Below are 17,943 nucleotides of genomic sequence, written 5' to 3'. Positions count from 1 at the left end.
GGTGGAGTTTTTGATGTTCCAAACGGTACCTCCAGAGTCAGTCAACGGTCTGAACGGCGAAATCGCTACAGGATTTTGGCCAGGTGGACTGCAACGAATCTCCCCCAACTTTTCCAACGTTTTACTCGTCCACCCCTTCAGCTTCACCTTATTCTTCTCCTTCCCCTAAAATCAGATTCTTGCACCCTTCCTCTTCCATCCCTCCTCATTCGCTCCTCCGATCGGGCGGCTCTCCTCGAATCCAAAGGTTAAATCTCATCTCCCTTCTTTTTTTTTTTTTCTTTTTCAATTTTTCTTTCTATTTCTCCTGCCCGTGTTACTTTGGGCTAATTGATTTGGTTTGAGATCGGCTCTAATTCGAGTTATAAGTTGCTTGTTGGATTAAAATTTGAAGACCCTTTTGATTGTCTTGGTTTGTTCGGAGTTGGATTTCGGATTTTCTGAAATTTGGGCTCATGCGAATTAAGGAATAGAATATTGAACTTTGTGCTCTTGTGATGTGGATTTAACTTGATATCTTCATTTTATATTTGTTTCTTGTGTGCTTAATTTGTTGGCTGAATTGGATTTCATCTTGTTTGAATATCCAGCGGGTGTCAATACCTTCAGTCTTTATAATTTTGGAGCTATGTGATTATCAGGTTAGCGTTGGTTGAGTTTTAATTACCAGTTTGTATTATTACAGGTAGTTTGGTGTTCAAAGGTTGAAAGATGGCTAGTGGGTTTGGGGAATCGACAAGCAGGCAGCCCCCAAGCCCCTTTTGCTCAAGCAGCAGTAATAACAATAGTGATGCTGGAAATTTTGAGTGTAATATTTGCTTAGACTTGGCTCAAGACCCAATTGTTACTCTTTGTGGTCACCTCTTCTGCTGGCCCTGCCTTTACAAATGGCTTCATATACACTCTCATTCCCAAGAATGTCCTGTTTGTAAGGCTCTTATTGAAGAGGAGAAGTTGGTCCCTCTATATGGACGTGGAAAGAATTCTACTGATCCTCGCTCTAAGTCGATTCCTGGGATGGAGATTCCACATCGGCCCACTGGACAAAGGCCTGAGACAGCTCCTCCTCCTGATCCAAATGCTAATGCTAATGCTTTTGCGCAGCAAGGATATGGGTTCATGGGAGGCTTTGGCCCCTTTGGTGGTTTTGCACCTGCAGCAACTGCTGGATTTGGGAACTTCACATTATCTGCAGCTCTTGGGGGTCTATTCCCATCATTCTTTAACATTCAAGTGCATGGATTCCCCAATCCAAACTTGTATGGACCAGGTCCTGGTTTTCCATATCGGTATTCCAATACGTTCCACGGTGGACATGCTCATGCATTCCATCAACGTGGGAATCAGCAACAGCAGGCGGATTCTACCTTGAAGTTTCTCTTGTTGGTGATTGGTTTGAGTGTGCTTCTGACTCTAATTTGGAGTTAAGGTAAATCAGCATCTAGTGTTTGAACTGCCGACCAATGTCTAAGATTGTATCGGCTCCTTGTATATTTGCTAGAGTACGAGTTTGTGCCAGCTCTCTTTTCTTGTATTCAATTTTCTGATTTAGACAATTTTAGTTGTGATATCAGCTGTAGTTTTACTCATAATTAGCTGTATTGTTACCAGTTTGTTTCAATATGTCTCTTTCTCTCTCTGTTGTGACTGCAAACACCATATCCTTGTACCCTAGGAACAGAGGTCGCGCTGGAACTTCGCAGCGACGTGGAGTGTCATTACTTGAGTTGCAGGCTGCTGCACTTGGCAGTTTTGCTTATGCGTGACTTGCCGAGCTTTGCATATGAGCTTACGTATATAGGTATTTATTTTGAGAAATGGAGATATTAGCAAATGGATAATGTACTATAATTTCTTCTGGTTAAGAAAGATACAGTTCATCCATCCGTTCCTCTGTAATTATCCCCTTTGTTTATCCCTAGATTGGCGCATCCAAGTAATTAACCCGTACACAACCACTAAACTGGCACTGTTGTTGTCATCTATGGGTGATCTTATTATTGTCAGATGCGTCTATTTCACCTCCGGGTGCATTTAAGATCAGTGAACAGTTCTGAGCAATTTGTATACTTGGACAAATTACAGTACCTTTAGAATTGCAGCTGGTTTGAATCTACCTACCCTCACTATGTAATGTAAAATCCTGATTTTTACATTGAATTGCTGTCTCCGTTTATTGCATTGGCTGTGTAAACAACTATTTCTTTTATGTAAATCACTGAAAAATACGAAATGAAATGGACGAGGGCTGTTCTCGGAGGCAACTGCAAATGTTTCATTGGTAACTTCTAAACTTCAGCAGTAGATTTTACAAAAAGTTCAGATGGAAAATGCACTTTCCAATTGATTTCCATCGTAGGCTGAGTTTGGGGTGCATTTCTTAGCATTGTGCTCGGAGGATTTCATTCTCTTTGCTCCACATGTGATATATATTTACCTGTTCGGTTGAAGAAGTGAACGGTGGGTAGTTGTATCATATATATGTAATTTCACTGTCAGAGATCATTTTTATTTTATTGCTGTTATAAGTCTAGCTTAATGCTTCTAATGCAATGGTGCTATTGCTATCTGGGTTGGTGAGATGGTGATGTGATGTAATAGTAGATTGCAAAAGTGCCTTCTCATTTATAAGTATGATCTTTCCATGCTTTTATTTTTTGTTGAGTTTCTTGGTTTTGCAATTTATGCCATATTTATTAGAACTTGCAACTGAAGGAATAGTCTACTTCAGTATATAGGTAGGTATGTAGTCAATTCTTACATCTAACTTCTTACAACAGGTGCAAGGTAGTTACTCAAATAACATGATGCACTTGTTCAGCTTGCCGTGGAACTTCTGAGAGTAAATGGCAATTGTTTGTGTAAGAACATTCCGAATTGTTGTGGTTATTTATAGAAGGCTGCAATTTCACACTATTTTGTCTATCTCTTACTTTGCTAGTAATAGGGACTGTTCTGAGCTGTTAAATTTTACACGATTTCGTTAGTGTTTCACTTTATGACATTGTTGTATGCAGATTCAACATGTCTTGTGATGAAATTCCCCTGCAAAACATTGACTTTAGTACAATCTTGTTGCTGTTGCAAGCTTAGAAATGAAACCAGGGAAAGAAGACTTGAACACATTGAAACAAAAGTGGTTGTGTGAAGTCAATCCTTTCATTTTATTAGCAATTTCTTTTATTTGATTTAGGACAGAGTCACATAGTTTAGTGGCTCTATGTCTTGTTTCATGATGAAGTTGATGGGCACAAGGTATAAAAGCATGTGCTATGTTTTCAGTAATTAGTTGACTTGCAACTCACTCTCTTTTGAGTTCAATGGACTTTGTGCATTTCCCATACCTCATCTTCTCTACTTTAATTTCATCTCCCCCATACCTATACTCAATTTTGACCCCATCTATGCTCATTTTCAAGATCCCAAAAGTTTAAGGTTGATGATGTGACTATTGGTCTAGGATCTTCCCCCTATGAAGGAACGATATTAAGATTAAGGATGAGCAATTAATGAAGTTTGGCAAAGCATTATGATCGCCGACTGTAAGACGTCAACATTCATCACCTCTGATGAAGAGGTTTCAACCAACCTCGGAATCCAAATTTTTGCCTGAAGATCTTCAATTTATGGGCCCCAAATTGAATCGCGTGCTTTCAAAATGAGTAACATTATTATTTTCATGAAAAACTGATAATAATTCGAAAACGAATAATTAAAGAGACAAAAAAAAAAAAAAGAATAGTAAACTTTAATAAAAGTTGGTCTGAATCGGAGTCGTTGATGACTTGGGTGTCACGTTGGAATTACTTAATCTAAACGTAGTGTTCTACCGAATCACCTCGAACCAGATCCTTAAATAGGTTGAGCGGGGGCATAATTAGTCCAAATCTTTAAATAGGTTGAGCGGCGACATAATTAGTCTAATTGTAAGGATCGATTATCTCCAATTAAATCCTTTAAATTTAACTTAGAGTAAGTTATGAGGTGATTAAAGTTGCAATACTCGATCGTAATGTAATAAATACATACCTTATAAACAGGAACAACTCATATTTGTAAAGGTCATTTATGCTGAATCATAATATGCCACGTGATGACTCTAGAATCCTTAGATGACTGTTGTCCTATTCGGTCATTTTCGTCTTTTTTCAAGGATGAAAGGATCTTTGGAAGATCCTTCACCAAATTACTCAAATCAAAAAGTAAACTTATTCATGACATTTATAAATAAAATAAACCACTATAAAATTAAGTTACATCCGCAATGCAATTAGTTTCAAAATGAAATATAAAACAACACCCTAGCTAATATGTTTGACATGTGGATGCTGAAACAGATTTTACAATGATGTCGGCTTGATTTCATTGTACCTTGGTTTACGACACAATTACGCATTGGACACAAGTACAATACCTTCTAAATCATTCCTGGAATACTGAAAAATTTGGTCCCCTCAAATCCCTAATTGCCATTTCCCACTACCTTAAAAGCAAGAACTTTATTTGCTTTGGCCATGTGGCTCTTCGTCGCGACCTTGTAACTTTTCAAGTCTTGTTCCCCATCACTATCACCATGCATTTTTGGTTCTCTTCCAATGTTTTTACCTTTTTATTTCATAATTGATGCTGTAAGAATCAAGAAAATAAAATCTGGGTCCCACTTGTGAAAAGTGAAATTCTTACCTAATTAAATTTGACGACACTGAATTAATTACATAATAAACAATATTACACTTACAATATATTTGGTGTTTTTTCTTAAATTACACATTAGTCACGTACTAAATGACGTTGCTAAAATATGAAATCGAATATATTTGTATTGTAGGGTACGATTTAACATACTTTATCCTAAAATTCTTCTTCAAAAAATCCTCCCCTTCCTTTTCAAATGAGAGAGGTATTTGTACTACTCCAAATTTTATGCTATTTAGGACAGGTGAACGCAAAATACTATTTCGTTATTTATCTACCTTTTTTACACAATTAAAATTTGTTTACTATGAGTGTTTTCGTAATTTGCTGATTACAATGATTTTGATATGTTTAACTTTGGACGTTCCTTTTGTGATGATATTTTTTTGTCATTGTTGGAATAATTTTTTCTTTTATGACGAGATTTGTTTCTTCTTCATCACTAAGTATAATTGATATAGAGTCCACCGTTATATTTATTCAAAGGACCAAAAAGTCCCTATATTTAAATAGTACAATTTATTTTTAAGTGACATATCTCAATAATATTCCATGTTGTTTGATATAATTGATACAAATATACCATTACTGTGAATAACTCCAATAGCCCATTTGCAAGATAGGACCTTCAACTTAATCTGCTTTATTATCTTTAAACAATTTTACCAACTTAAGTATAAAAAAAATATTGTTGAGGCCTACCCAATATTCTCCGATCGTGTTTTCTTGGACGTAGACTTATGTTAAAATTCAATGATCCATTTGCTAGATAGGACCTTTGACTTATATTAAAATTCGAGATTGAATTGAACAAAGTTACGACCTCAAATCAATTCAAATAAGAAAAATTTAAATAATCCATGATGAAAACCAAGAACAAGTACCATTTGGGAAATGTTTGAGTGATCCATGCTGCCCGGCCACACTTCCAGCTATGCATTTTTAAGTTTTCAAAAGCCTGTTTTTTAACTTCCAACTCAATCCAACTCGAAATAAAACTCAACCCATCTCGCATTTCCAAATCTAAGGACATCCGATGAAGCCTAAACTTTTTCTCTTCTTTCTCTTTCTCACTATCAACACTTACTTTCTCCCATCACAAAGTGTTGTAACATCCACAATCCCACAACAGTTTAGAGAAGCCCCCAAGTTCTACAATTCCCCCGAATGCCCCAACAATAATTTTAAGGCTGATGATTCAGACAATAACCACAACAATGACGTTGTCTGCTGGAACGAGGCCATTCACTTGGCCATGACCCTCGATGCTGCCTACATCCGGGGCTCGATGGCCGCTGTCCTCTCCATCCTCCAGCACGCTTCCTGCCCCCAGAATGTCTTTTTCCATTTCGTGGCCTCTGCCTCCGCCGATGCTTCCGCCCTGCGAGATACCATCTCCGCCTCTTTCCCGGACCTCATCTTCCAAATATACCCGTTTCGTGATTCCGCGGTGGCGGGGCTAATCTCCACCTCCATCCGCTCCGCCCTCGACTGCCCTCTCAACTACGCCCGGAGCTACCTAGCGGACCTCCTGCCGCCCTGCGTCCGCCGTGTGGTGTATCTGGACTCGGACTTGGTCCTTGTTGATGACATTGCGAAACTTTCAGGCACGCCTCTCCCTGGGGACAAAGTCCTGGCGGCGCCGGAATACTGCAACGCCAATTTCACTTCTTACTTCACCCCCACATTCTGGTCGAACCCTTCACTCTCCTTGACCTTCGCGAACCGGAGAGCCTGCTATTTCAACACCGGCGTGATGGTGATTGACCTGGACCGGTGGCGGGGCGGCGATTACACGAAACAGATTGAGGAATGGATGGAGCTACAGAAGAGGATGAGGATATACGAACTGGGCTCTCTGCCGCCATTTCTGCTGGTTTTCGCCGGAAACATAGCGGCGGTGGATCACCGGTGGAATCAGCACGGTCTGGGAGGAGATAACTTTCGCGGGCTTTGCCGGGCCCTGCATCCAGGCCCGGTGAGCCTACTCCATTGGAGTGGGAAAGGAAAGCCATGGGCCCGGCTCGACGCTGGCAGGCCATGCCCGTTGGATGCACTTTGGGCACCTTATGATCTGTTAAAACCTCCGTTTTCATTTGATTCTTGAATTCGTTCACAGATCGTAAAAATTCTCGCTAAAAAACAATTTAGTTTGTTATTGTTTTCGAAGGTAAATGTCGGGAGGAAATATTCATGGTAAATGTATAATTACATATTAACACGGAATGCAAAATCATGATTTCATTTGATGAAATATATGTACATATAATATTGATGTAATTAGCGTAATTATAAATTACATTCTAGGATTAATAATTGATTAGTGTGTTAATTACAATGGAACAACTCAACTATATGTCGTTACTTAAAATTTTATTACATATAAATCGTTGAAAGATTCCAACAACAGTATTGTTTTTTTGGGTTTTGTTGTAATGTCTTTATCTTAACGTTTTGTATATTTCATTTGAAAATTATTACTTGCATGACTTTATTTATCAATCTTTGATCTTATGTATTACTTATGTAATAAATAATGTAACGAATTATATTTTTCTCCTTTCTAAAACTTTCTCAAAAGGGTGAATCATACTTCCTTTTCACCCCATCAAGAAAAAAAAAAAAAAAAAAAAAAAAACCTTGATTGACGTCTGTAATTTGCAAGTATGCTTAACATAGTTGCACGAAATTTGATTTGATCCAGAGTTGAACAAGTTGATATCGTGATTTCCTTGGTGTCCTTATTCGATTTAACTATGTAGTCCAATATACGACTTAAAATGCAGGCCGCTAGATATATATCGGCCTATTCATGCTTGCTAATTGCTATTGTCATCTCATGCCTTTGGCTATTAAACTCATCATGGTATACGGTTACACCCCATATGGCTTGCATATATAATTGTTATATGTTTTAAATTTTTAAACAATAGAGTATGTATAATGAACTAGATTTTTTTTAAATTAAAGACAATTATACTATTGTTTTTTAAAATATAGAATTTGCTGATATTAGCAGTAAAATTTATATTTAACACTAATTAATTTATATATTTATTCTAGGTTAAACAAAACTTTTCTAACCAAACTACCATTATAAGAGCGACGATGTACATTCTCACTTGCATTAGTATAAGGATAGTTTGGTAAAAAAAAAATTTAACCTGCAATAAGTCAATTGAGGGTAATTGGATATGAATTTTGATTTATCCTTTTTACTAATATCACTAAATTGTGTGATTTTGACTAACGAACGGCTTTAGTTGTTGAACGGAAACAAATTAAGATTACGATGTAATTTTTCAAACTACAAGAAATTTACGTGTAAAATACTTTTAACTTACAAATGGTAGTTTGTGGTACAATTATACTAATTATTAATTTGTGCCGATAATACTTTTTAAATTGATTTTCTTTTATTAAATATAATGTATTTTATTTTTATTAATTAAAGTTTAAAAATTATTTATGTATACACAAAAATGACGTAGTACGATGACTAATAACACGTAAAAATAATCATGGGCCTAACTGAATCCTGGCCTAAAATATTAGGTGGGTCGTTGGCATGATATGTGAGTGAAACTTTCGTCATGCCTACAACTTAAGATGACCCCAAAATATTCTTTATTCTGTACCTAATTAATCTTCAACATTCTCCCAATATCTTTTTCCCCTCACGCCTCCTCCATTTCATCCTCAATTTCTTACCACATTAACATTTCGACAATTTTAATAATTTCCTTCAAGAGAATATAAAAACATCGAATTTGGATCTTGTATTATAAAATGGAATTGCATTTTACAGTACATTTAATTAGAACATGCATGTTATATAAAAGGTTTTTTTTTTTTTGACCACTAATCATTGTGGTCTTGTAAGTAAGGTCGAACATAGTCACATTCCATCACGTTTTGCCAAGATGTTTGGCAAACGCAATCTTTTTCGACAAGTTTGGGGATGTCACCGTACTTTCTTAATATTACCTGTCGAACAAAAATAAATAAATTATATAAATAAAATAGCGGGCCCTGCATGTTTAAAAGGATCTTTCCCGGAAAATAAGGGAAAGGAGATAGCTAGGTAGACAAGTAAATTATCCAGGATAAAACTATTGTTCATTTACAGGCAAAATATCTATGAGCTGCCTCTTTAACTACCTTGAGAGATCTGGGAAGCTGTCATGCAATTTCCAGAGAAATTCGGCCCTGCATTTACCAACACTTTTTCGTAACTCATTTCTCTATATAAACCCTTCACTCACCTTTCATTCTTTCCAACCTTTCCAGTTCATCTCCCATGGCGATCTCCAGCATTGCGAAGCCGTTCAACACCAGGGCTTTCAAGCTCCGCCTACCCCGCCGCCTTCGCTTCAAGCCATACGCAGCCACCCCTCCAACTGAAACCGCCAGCCCCGACGGAGGGATTTCAACATCGAAAACCAGCACCAGCGAAGACGAGTTCCGACGGGTTTTCTGCTTCCTGGACGCCGACGGTGATGGCAAGATTTCTGCCGAAGAACTGAGGGATTATTTTGATTCCATCGGCGAGTCCCTGTCGTACGACGACGCGAAGAGAATCATTGGAGAGTTCTCCAATGGCTCTTTGCTGCTGGGATATGGAGAATTCGTGCGGCTGATGGAACTGCGAGACGGCGATGGCGACGTCGTTCTGCGGCAGGCTTTTGAGGTGTACGAAGTGGAGAAGGGCTGCGGTTTCATCACGCCGGAGGGGCTGAGACAGGTCCTCCGACGCCTGGGGGACGTGAAATCGCTTCAGGAATGCAAAGCCATGATTAGGGTTTATGATCTTGATGGGAATGGAGTGCTGGATTTCTATGAGTTCTATAAGATGATGACTTAGTTCGATTGTGTTTCGTTAATTCTTTGAATTAATTCCCCGACAATACAATTAAGGTTTGAATTCGTGCCAACAAATACGGTCGATCCAATGCTGTAAATTAATACTACAATGGATTTGGTTTCAAAACAAAAGTTAGTTCTATCTTAATTTGTGTCTCGTCAATAGTTAAATCACATGTCACATCACATTCAGCATATGTTATATTGTTTTAATAAATGATATGACCATAATTCAAAATTTATTTCATCATCTCCACATTATTTATTTGGTTTTATCTTTTTTATTTTGCTTTTAGGTGAAAATTTTTAAATGGAATAAAATCTGATCATATTTCAATCAATGACATCTTTAAGTGCTATTATAACTTATTTAGATATGATTGAACACAATTCAAATTAAAATTTTCTACGATAATTAACAAATACATCATTATTGCACCGAGAAGAGTGTGGTTACAAGTTTGTTCTTGAAAAAGCGATATTACAGTTTTTTCATATTTGAAAAATATGGTTTAGATGTAGGGGTTATTTTGGATCGGACGAGTACCCAATTGATTGGGTAGTATATTTTGGTGCCCGACAAACTCAAAAAAATCGGGTACTCAAAATCGAATACCCAAACTTTTTCTTCTTATTTCTTTTGTAATTTAGTATAAAGAAAAGTAGGGCAATAAAAAAAATATGTACAAGCATAATTTTCTTTTGATGACTTTATAAATTATAAAATGTGTGCATGGTGTATGACTTTAATCTATTTAAATATTACAAAAAAAATTAATATCGACTATTACTGTTGAAAAATAGTATAACATCAAAATTAATTAAACCAATAATAAAATAACAAATAGATCAACCATCTCACATATCATTATCTTTCTTAATATACTACTCCAATAGTAACAAAAAAAAAATCTCTTTCTTTTATTTTTAATTTTGGAATTTTTTAATTATTTTTTAAATAAAAATCTCTTTTTTTAATTTATTGTACACATTCTTTACTTATATGCAATTTACATCTTCCACAAAAAAAAAAGAATACAAATATTATAATATAGTTAAATTTTTATCTTTGTTTCACTTTAGTAGAATGAGTTATTAATGTTCTGTATATCATGATAAGTTATTATAATTTATTTATTACTATTAATAAAAAATTCAAAATCTAATTCATGATAATCTCAAATCCAAAAAATAAAAGAATATCCGTTCGATCTACCTGAACCCATTTGAATCGTGTTGTAGGAAGAACAACTATTAAGCTTGACTGGATCCCTTATACTAAGACTTTCTCACTTTGGAAAATAGAATTTTATCCTTTATTTCTATTATTTTCTTTATATATATATTTCCTTTCTTGTTTGGATTAAAAAAAAAAAATAGTTGTTTGACTAAAATCCAAGATCAATAAAACGACACAGCCCAGGAACAGGATCCCGTCGGGGACTATGTTCATCTAAAGCCACGTTGACTTGCATTTGAGTTGGATTCAGACAGGGCAAGCTCAAAATATATTATACAGAAGAATTCTATACAGAAAAAAAGGAGAGTGATTTTATTATTTTATGTAAGAAATGGTATAAGACCCCGAACTATACAAGAGTGACTACACAAACCTCCCCTGGAAACTTTTGTGCTGACATGTATTTTTTTTCCTACAAAAATGGTGGTCACAGGTTGAAAATCGACAAGAAAACCATAATCTGAGAAGAAGACAAAAGAAGAAAACAGGAATCTAATTTGTCCAAATTTGTCATCAATGAGGAAAGTTTCCGGTTTTCCTCATGTGGTCCAGGGTCCTCTGTAGCCCGAACCTCACGACTGCCTGATGACCGGCTCTAAACCCGTTTCCATATACTGGAGATGTATCCGTTGCAATCTGTTGTTTAAAGAACTTGCTAAGTTTCGTCTCGAATGGAGATCTTCCCCCCTTGTTCGGTGATGTGAAAGTGGAGGATGAGGTTGACGCGCTGTTGCTATCAGACATGGATAGGATCTGAGATTCCAACCACATACTGGCAATGACTTGACAGATACCTTCTTCAACGTCTTGTCTCAGAGTTCGATAACCTTAAACAATATGGTGAACATGTTATCAGCCGAAAAGAAAAACTATATGAGGTAAATAAACTATGGGGTGGGACAAGAAGGCACCGTTGAGTCGCAGCCAAGCATGCATCATTTCATGTGCTAATATCGTTCCAGTCAACAACCTGCATATGTAGAACGATAAAACTGGTAAGGATGAAATTAAAACTAAAATAGATTTCCGATGAGCCCGGAAAGAAGCAGAAAGTACCTGGGAAGACCATATAAGATGAGGATTGCTGTCACTTCACAATGGCGTGTTAATTTGTAAGGCTCGGTCCTGACACGGTTTCCAGCTCCTATCCTTGGTCGCCGCAATATCTGGTACCCGAATGGTGAATAAGAGTGAAACTAATATAGAAGTGGATAATATTGAAAATATTGCAACTCTCCTTAGAGACAAGAGTACAGAAAAATGATAACCGAAGTCCTTACGGTGCTGACTGTTTGTTCCTCAGACAGACAAAGGCCTCGAGTCTCAGGCATGTGATGATGCCCCTGGAAAAGAAAAGAGAAGACCAAAGTAATTCCTTTGTAAACATAAAGTTACAATGAAGAGTGGCTTGAGAGCCTCCAAGAAAAGAAGTTTCATTTCTTCAACTAGAAATGTTTCTTACATGCTTCTCGCCGCCCATGGCACTATTCAGTGCCTGTTTCTCAACCAACAGCAAAGGAACTTGCTGTGTCAATTTCATATTTAATCCTTTGAAGAACTCTTGTATTTCAAGAAAAAGGGGCTGATACTCTTTCGTATCCATAATTGCAGAATCGAGGCACTCCAAGCAGAGCTTTCGACAGTCACTAAGGGCAGCAAATCTTGAGTCCCATGACTGCAACAAGCGAAACATCCAAAGAAAAAATAGCAAAATCTGTTTAGGTTTTCTTTGCAACGGTGAGAGATTTTGCATACAGTTGGAGTTGAACTTAGTCCAAATTACCTCCATTCGCTCACAACTACAGCATCGAGGAGTTCCATCGTGCTCATGTCTGGGGCAGTATTTCTGGGACCAAAAAGGATGTGCTCTGTATTCAATAAGGCCAGCTGCATTTGTTGGAATCTGTGATCAGCAAACAAACAAAAATCAAACAATCTCAAAGTAACAAGAAACATGTAAGTTTCCACCAATTACAGAAGCGGTGAAAGACCTTTTGTATTCAAAAAAAAGGGGCCTGACCCTCTTTCGTATCCATAATTGCAGAATCGAGGCACTCCAAGCAGAGCTTTCGACAGTCACTAAGGGCAGCAAATCTTGAGTCCCATGACTGCAACAAGCGAAACATCCAAAGAAAAAATAGCAAAATCTGTTTAGGTTTTCTTTGCAACGGTGAGAGATTTTGCATACAGTTGGAGTTGAACTTAGTCCAAATTACCTCCATTCGCTCACAACTACAGCATCGAGGAGTTCCATCGTGCTCATGTCTGGGGCAGTATTTCTGGGACCAAAAAGGATGTGCTCTGTATTCAATAAGGCCAGCTGCATTTGTTGGAATCTGTGATCAGCAAACAAACAAAAATCAAACAATCTCAAAGTAACAAGAAACATGTAAGTTTCCACCAATTACAGAAGCGGTACAATAATATCTTCGTCTAGTGGCTCAAATACATGCAAATCAGAAAATACAGCTCTGTAGTCTGTACCATTGAGAAAGAAGATTCGAGTGAGATATGAATGTAGATTGGTGGTATTTTCATATATGGTGATGAAACTTTAGCTTATAATGATAAAGGATGCGGGCAAGTACTTTGCTCGAAAATTTAGACAGAATGAACTGGATAGTTGACGGGATGAGATACTTACAAAGTGTCTGCAGACATCACATTTTGGATGATGATACTCCTTGTAGCAAGTTTTGTGATATGCGTGGCCCCGCGACACAGAAAACTGCAGTATAGAGATTGTTTAGTTCAATTCAATGGCAAACTATTTTTATTTCATTAGTTAAACACAAAAAGGTATCTAGCATACGATTCATGGACGACATAGAATCTCTGTACCTCGTAATCAGATATCGGTTGGCTACATCCACGGCATCTAAAACATTCTGGGTGCCAGACAGCACTCATGCAACTCAAAAATCTTCCATGGCCGATCTCTATGTTACAGCCAGCACAGATCCTACCACAGCAAAAGCAAAACAAAAGAACTATGAAGCATGATTTACCAAGGTGGGTGATCCGTATATAAGGGGTATCAAGATAAGAGCATTTTTTGTCAAAAATCCTATCAAGATAAAACAAAAAATGGAAGTTAAAAAGCCAAACGAGAAATTGACTAAATGTTTGGAAGATGATGTTCGGCACATAAGGGATTTAACATATAATACAAATATTTAACCTCAAGAACTATGTACCTGAAGCTTGTAGAATAGGGAAAAGTTATAGGTTGGTAAAGGTTATCGCTGCCATATCCGTATCCATATCCATTTCCACCATCGTAATTTGTACTCCACGACACTGGTCGAGACTCAGCATTCAAGCTCTCCTGAAGAGCCCTAGCAAGTACTTCATCTTCTTCAAATTGTGGTTCCCGACCTATACCACGTTTATGCATATGAATTGATCTTTGCCAAAATGGTATATATAAACACAAAAATGATATAAGATCCATTGTGGAGGAAAAGAAAGTAATGAGCTCAACAAAGACAATAGCTTGAACTTAAGACTATTCACTGCAGGCAAACCATGCGTCTAAGTAACGAAAATACAATGTTTGAGTTGTCCCTTATATACACTAATGTAAAGGTCATTCAGTTTTCAACTTTCAAAACCAAATATAATTATGTAAGCAGATTGCTATATCACTCACCAACTGGAGCTTTTCCTTTCTGATCTGCTTCTGAAAGAGATAATGCAATAGCATGGTCTATATCTTCAAACTCCGACGATGAAGTCTAAATCAATTTACACACATGTATAAGCTTTCCGTGAAAAGATTCAGTAACCAACAAAGAGAAGTAAGTGCATCTTATTCTACCAAGGGAACAACTATAATTTGAAACAGAAGCATAAAATGTGAAAGAATTTCAACTCTATGCATCAGCCTATTTAACTCTGACTAACCGGATGGCATTCTGCACAATAACAAGTTGAAGTTACCCAGATCTTGGATCTAGCAGTAGCATGTTAAAGTGATTAAAAATTGATGTTTTATTTCTTAGTTAATATTATTTTTTCCAGTGAGAAGATATGCTTCAAGAAGATTTATGAAGCCAGAAATTAGTTATTTTAGATAAATGTTCCTTCCAGCAGAGCCAGGATTACTCCATATCCCACCTTCTCACTGGTCATTGTTTATAGGTGCATTACTCACTCAGATATAGAGCATATGCGAGCGTAACTATTACATAACATAGATTTAAAATGTTGAAGTATACTAGGTTCATGTCCACCACGATTGAAATGACAACAATGGAAAACGAGAAAACCAGGAAATTTGAAGAGTAGGTGGTTTAAGATTAGCATGGGTATTTTCGATATACATTGATAAATTACAAAAGTGCAGGCAAAGTTAGCCGTAAGTTTCTCCCTAAACCAATATGCAACTTTCCATCTCAGATTGACTACTGAATCAGACAATTAAATGATCTGAAGGCAATTTCTGTTTCTTCAATCTTGACCTTGATCTACTTATGGTTCAAATATTTAAAGCTGCCATTTTGAAAGAAAGTGTTATACCCTCAGAATCGAAAATCGGAAATAAGTCCATTTACTAAAAATTCATTTGCAAGAAATCCAAGCTATGCTTCCAAACAAATCAGGATGTATATACAGCGAACCATCAAGATTCAGGAGGACGATAAAGAAAACAAGAAAATATCAACTTTAGCCTAAAGAAGTTATAAGAATGTGGAATCTTAACATCGAAACCAAACAGTTATGATGCCCTTCATTGTGTTGAATACAAAGATAGCTTTGACGTCATGTTAGTAGTCAGTCTCATCAAGAGAAAAGGGACAAGAAAAAAAAACGCAATGAACACTTACCCATGAAGTCGACTGAAGATTGCCCATCGTATCCGCTCTATATCTCCAATCATATCGGCCATCTGTAACTTTATGGTTGGGACGTTTGAAAATTTTGCTAAGCCAGCCCATTAGATTAATTCCAATCAGTGTACACTCAGTGAAGCGTTATCTGAAACAAACTACTTAATAAAGCACCAGAAGATACTTAGAATGATAGCACCTGTAGGATACAGTTGGAACGACGTAAAGAGCAAAGCAGGGGAAGAAAGAGGTGACACACAAACAGAGAGAACATGCTACAAGTACTAATCCTCTACTACAAACCAAAAAAATGCTACAAGTTTCAGTGTACTCCAGGTACTATTTATTATTAAAGCAAATATGTTAACAAGATAACCATATACCATAAAACAGTTCAAATCGTGCACCCATATTTTCATGAAATTAGATTAGTCTGAATCGGAATTAAATTTTTCATATTAAACTGAAAAACAATTGATTTAGTAGCATTAAGACACTCCAAATGTTAATCCATAGGCACCTTCTTCATCCCGCAAATGCTTTCTCCAGAGCAAAAGGCCCAGAACTTCACTAAGACAAGTTAAACAGCCTAGAAATTTCATATTCAGGTCCAGGCTATACAAATAATCCTGGAGCATGAAATGAACAAGCTTTCATATCCCTATTTCTCTCAACAATTTGGACCTCACATAAATATAGGAAGGATAGAATATATCGGAGGCTCAAAGCATTATATGGTTGCAAAATAAAGTAGCATCCCACAAGCCATAAGCTACTATAATTCTGACTGCAATTTGCAACCCTCTTGGACATAGCTTGTTGAATGCAGCATAACCCAAAACCAAATAAAAATGAGGGACACAAGAATAAGGCTTCAAGGATGCATACAACTAAAATACAACCGATCAAGTAATCAAGACCAATAGACCAAATGCTTCAAAAATTCAAACGACACATAATTGCATAAAACAGAAATACTTCTACTCACCATGATGTATTCAAAGTGAACATCAAAAACACAAATTCAACAAATATTGATCCAGCTCAGTCGTGCGTCAAATTCAAGACAATCAGACAAGACGCGTTTTAACTAAAATGAAATCAAACATTGAACAAGTAGCTTACCTCAGAGCAGACCACATAATCCGCAGAGATGGTGGAAGCAAATGGCACCTCAAGATCAGAAAAAGAAGCTAGAATCTTCAAAAAGCAACATCATTCAGAACAATTTAAAGGATCCTGAACGCACCCTTTTGACGCTTTCAATCCAAACCAGAATCTTGGTAGCAAAAGGAAAACTTTTTTTCAAGATATAAATCAAGAATCTTTCTGTTCTCGATCGCCGACGCGCAAAAGGATACCTTAAGTTATAAGAAAACGGAATAGCTAATAAGATAATGAACACCCCAGAAATTTCTTCATCTTCAAATAGTCCACCAGGAACCCAACATTAATCTTGTGGGAAAAGTCGTTCTACTGTATGAATACGTATAATATTATTCAATATAAACGCAAAATTTTCAAACTTTAAGCCCAAAAGTGTTTGACCCAGAAACATTTACTTGCGGCTGGGAGTAAACTACAGTGTCAAGTGGGTCCCCTTTTTCCGTTCTCTATTGTACACAGGAAGTCCTTTATCGCGAATAAAAGAGCAAAAGAGATCAAAGGCCGACGAACAAACTGAAAAAAGATTGTTCCTTTCCCAATCTTTCTTGAATTGCTGAATGTTTTGTGGAAATATGAGTGAATAAAACATTGAATTGATATTGCAGCAGTGAATCACGATAGCGGGCTGTCATTAAATTACGCAGAATATCATGATATATTAATATAATGATTGATAACTTGTTTGAATACAAATATCATTCTCTAGGCACTTAAAAGCCGGTTTGTTCTATCCAAGATCATTAATTGATGATATCTTTTACCAAGGAGTCTTAGAGACCGAAAGCTGCACATGCTAAAACAAGGCATGAAAGTCTTGTCATTAGTTTGGCAATAAACTTAGAATTGAGCTGCTGCTATCTCTGTCATCAGGTTTTCTACTTTATTCGATGAGTTAATATTAGAAATCCCTTTTGCTGATATATCAAACGATGGATAATTTTAACCTGAATCAAAAGGAGTAAGGTTTGAGTTGACATCAAAAGAGCCCACAAGACATTATTATAAGTAAATCAAAGCAGAACTTCAATGAATAGTCCAATTCTTGAGTAATAACTAATGTTAAATGAGCAATTTTAGGAAAGTGACTCAGTATCTGACAAATTTTAATTGAATATTTATAATTATATAAAAGTAAATATATATACA

General features: G+C 36.6%; 4 protein-coding genes across 11 annotated transcripts; 3 read left to right on the top strand and 1 right to left on the bottom strand.

Annotated features, from left to right (window-relative positions):
* Nucleotides 19-3,345, top strand: LOC105159206 (E3 ubiquitin-protein ligase RNF185). 8 transcript variants are annotated; one of them, XR_002286801.1, is made up of 5 exons: nt 19-247; nt 686-1,429; nt 1,682-1,801; nt 2,781-2,861; nt 3,018-3,345. XR_002286801.1 is itself a non-coding variant. In XM_020692775.1 (3 exons), the coding sequence occupies exon 2, from the start codon at nt 712-714 to the stop codon at nt 1,426-1,428; it is 717 nt and encodes a 238-aa protein (XP_020548434.1). In that variant the 5' UTR covers nt 19-247; nt 686-711; the 3' UTR covers nt 1,429; nt 2,781-3,000. The 8 variants fall into 8 exon arrangements, 4 of the variants coding, with proteins under 4 accessions (XP_020548434.1, XP_011074486.1, XP_011074485.1 ...); XR_847564.2 differs by having other exon boundaries at nt 20-247; nt 1,676-1,801; XR_847565.2 differs by lacking the exon at nt 1,682-1,801 and having other exon boundaries at nt 3,018-3,342.
* LOC105159205 (probable galacturonosyltransferase-like 1) lies at nt 5,567-6,971 on the top strand. The gene has a single exon (XM_011076182.2). It carries the CDS (start codon nt 5,732-5,734, stop codon nt 6,800-6,802), a length of 1,071 nt encoding a protein of 356 aa, XP_011074484.1. The 5' UTR covers nt 5,567-5,731; the 3' UTR covers nt 6,803-6,971.
* On the top strand, nt 8,876-9,706 carry LOC105159203 (probable calcium-binding protein CML41). Its single transcript, XM_011076181.2, has one exon. The coding sequence runs from the start codon at nt 8,996-8,998 to the stop codon at nt 9,557-9,559; it is 564 nt and encodes a 187-aa protein (XP_011074483.1). The 5' UTR covers nt 8,876-8,995; the 3' UTR covers nt 9,560-9,706.
* Nucleotides 11,083-17,071, bottom strand: LOC105159202 (protein DA1-like). Its single transcript, XM_011076180.2, has 12 exons — nt 16,756-17,071; nt 15,628-15,724; nt 14,451-14,535; nt 13,996-14,176; nt 13,640-13,760; nt 13,443-13,526; nt 13,015-13,134; nt 12,261-12,473; nt 12,079-12,141; nt 11,855-11,964; nt 11,710-11,768; nt 11,083-11,625 (listed from the first exon to the last, which is right to left on the bottom strand). Exons 1-12 carry the CDS (start codon nt 16,770-16,772, stop codon nt 11,312-11,314), a joined length of 1,464 nt encoding a protein of 487 aa, XP_011074482.1. The 5' UTR covers nt 16,773-17,071; the 3' UTR covers nt 11,083-11,311.

The sequence above is a fragment of the Sesamum indicum genome, linkage group LG3 (assembly GCF_000512975.1).
Source record: "Sesamum indicum cultivar Zhongzhi No. 13 linkage group LG3, S_indicum_v1.0, whole genome shotgun sequence".
Taxonomy (NCBI): Eukaryota; Viridiplantae; Streptophyta; class Magnoliopsida; order Lamiales; family Pedaliaceae; genus Sesamum; species Sesamum indicum.
This window is presented reverse-complemented; position numbering and strand designations above follow the sequence as displayed.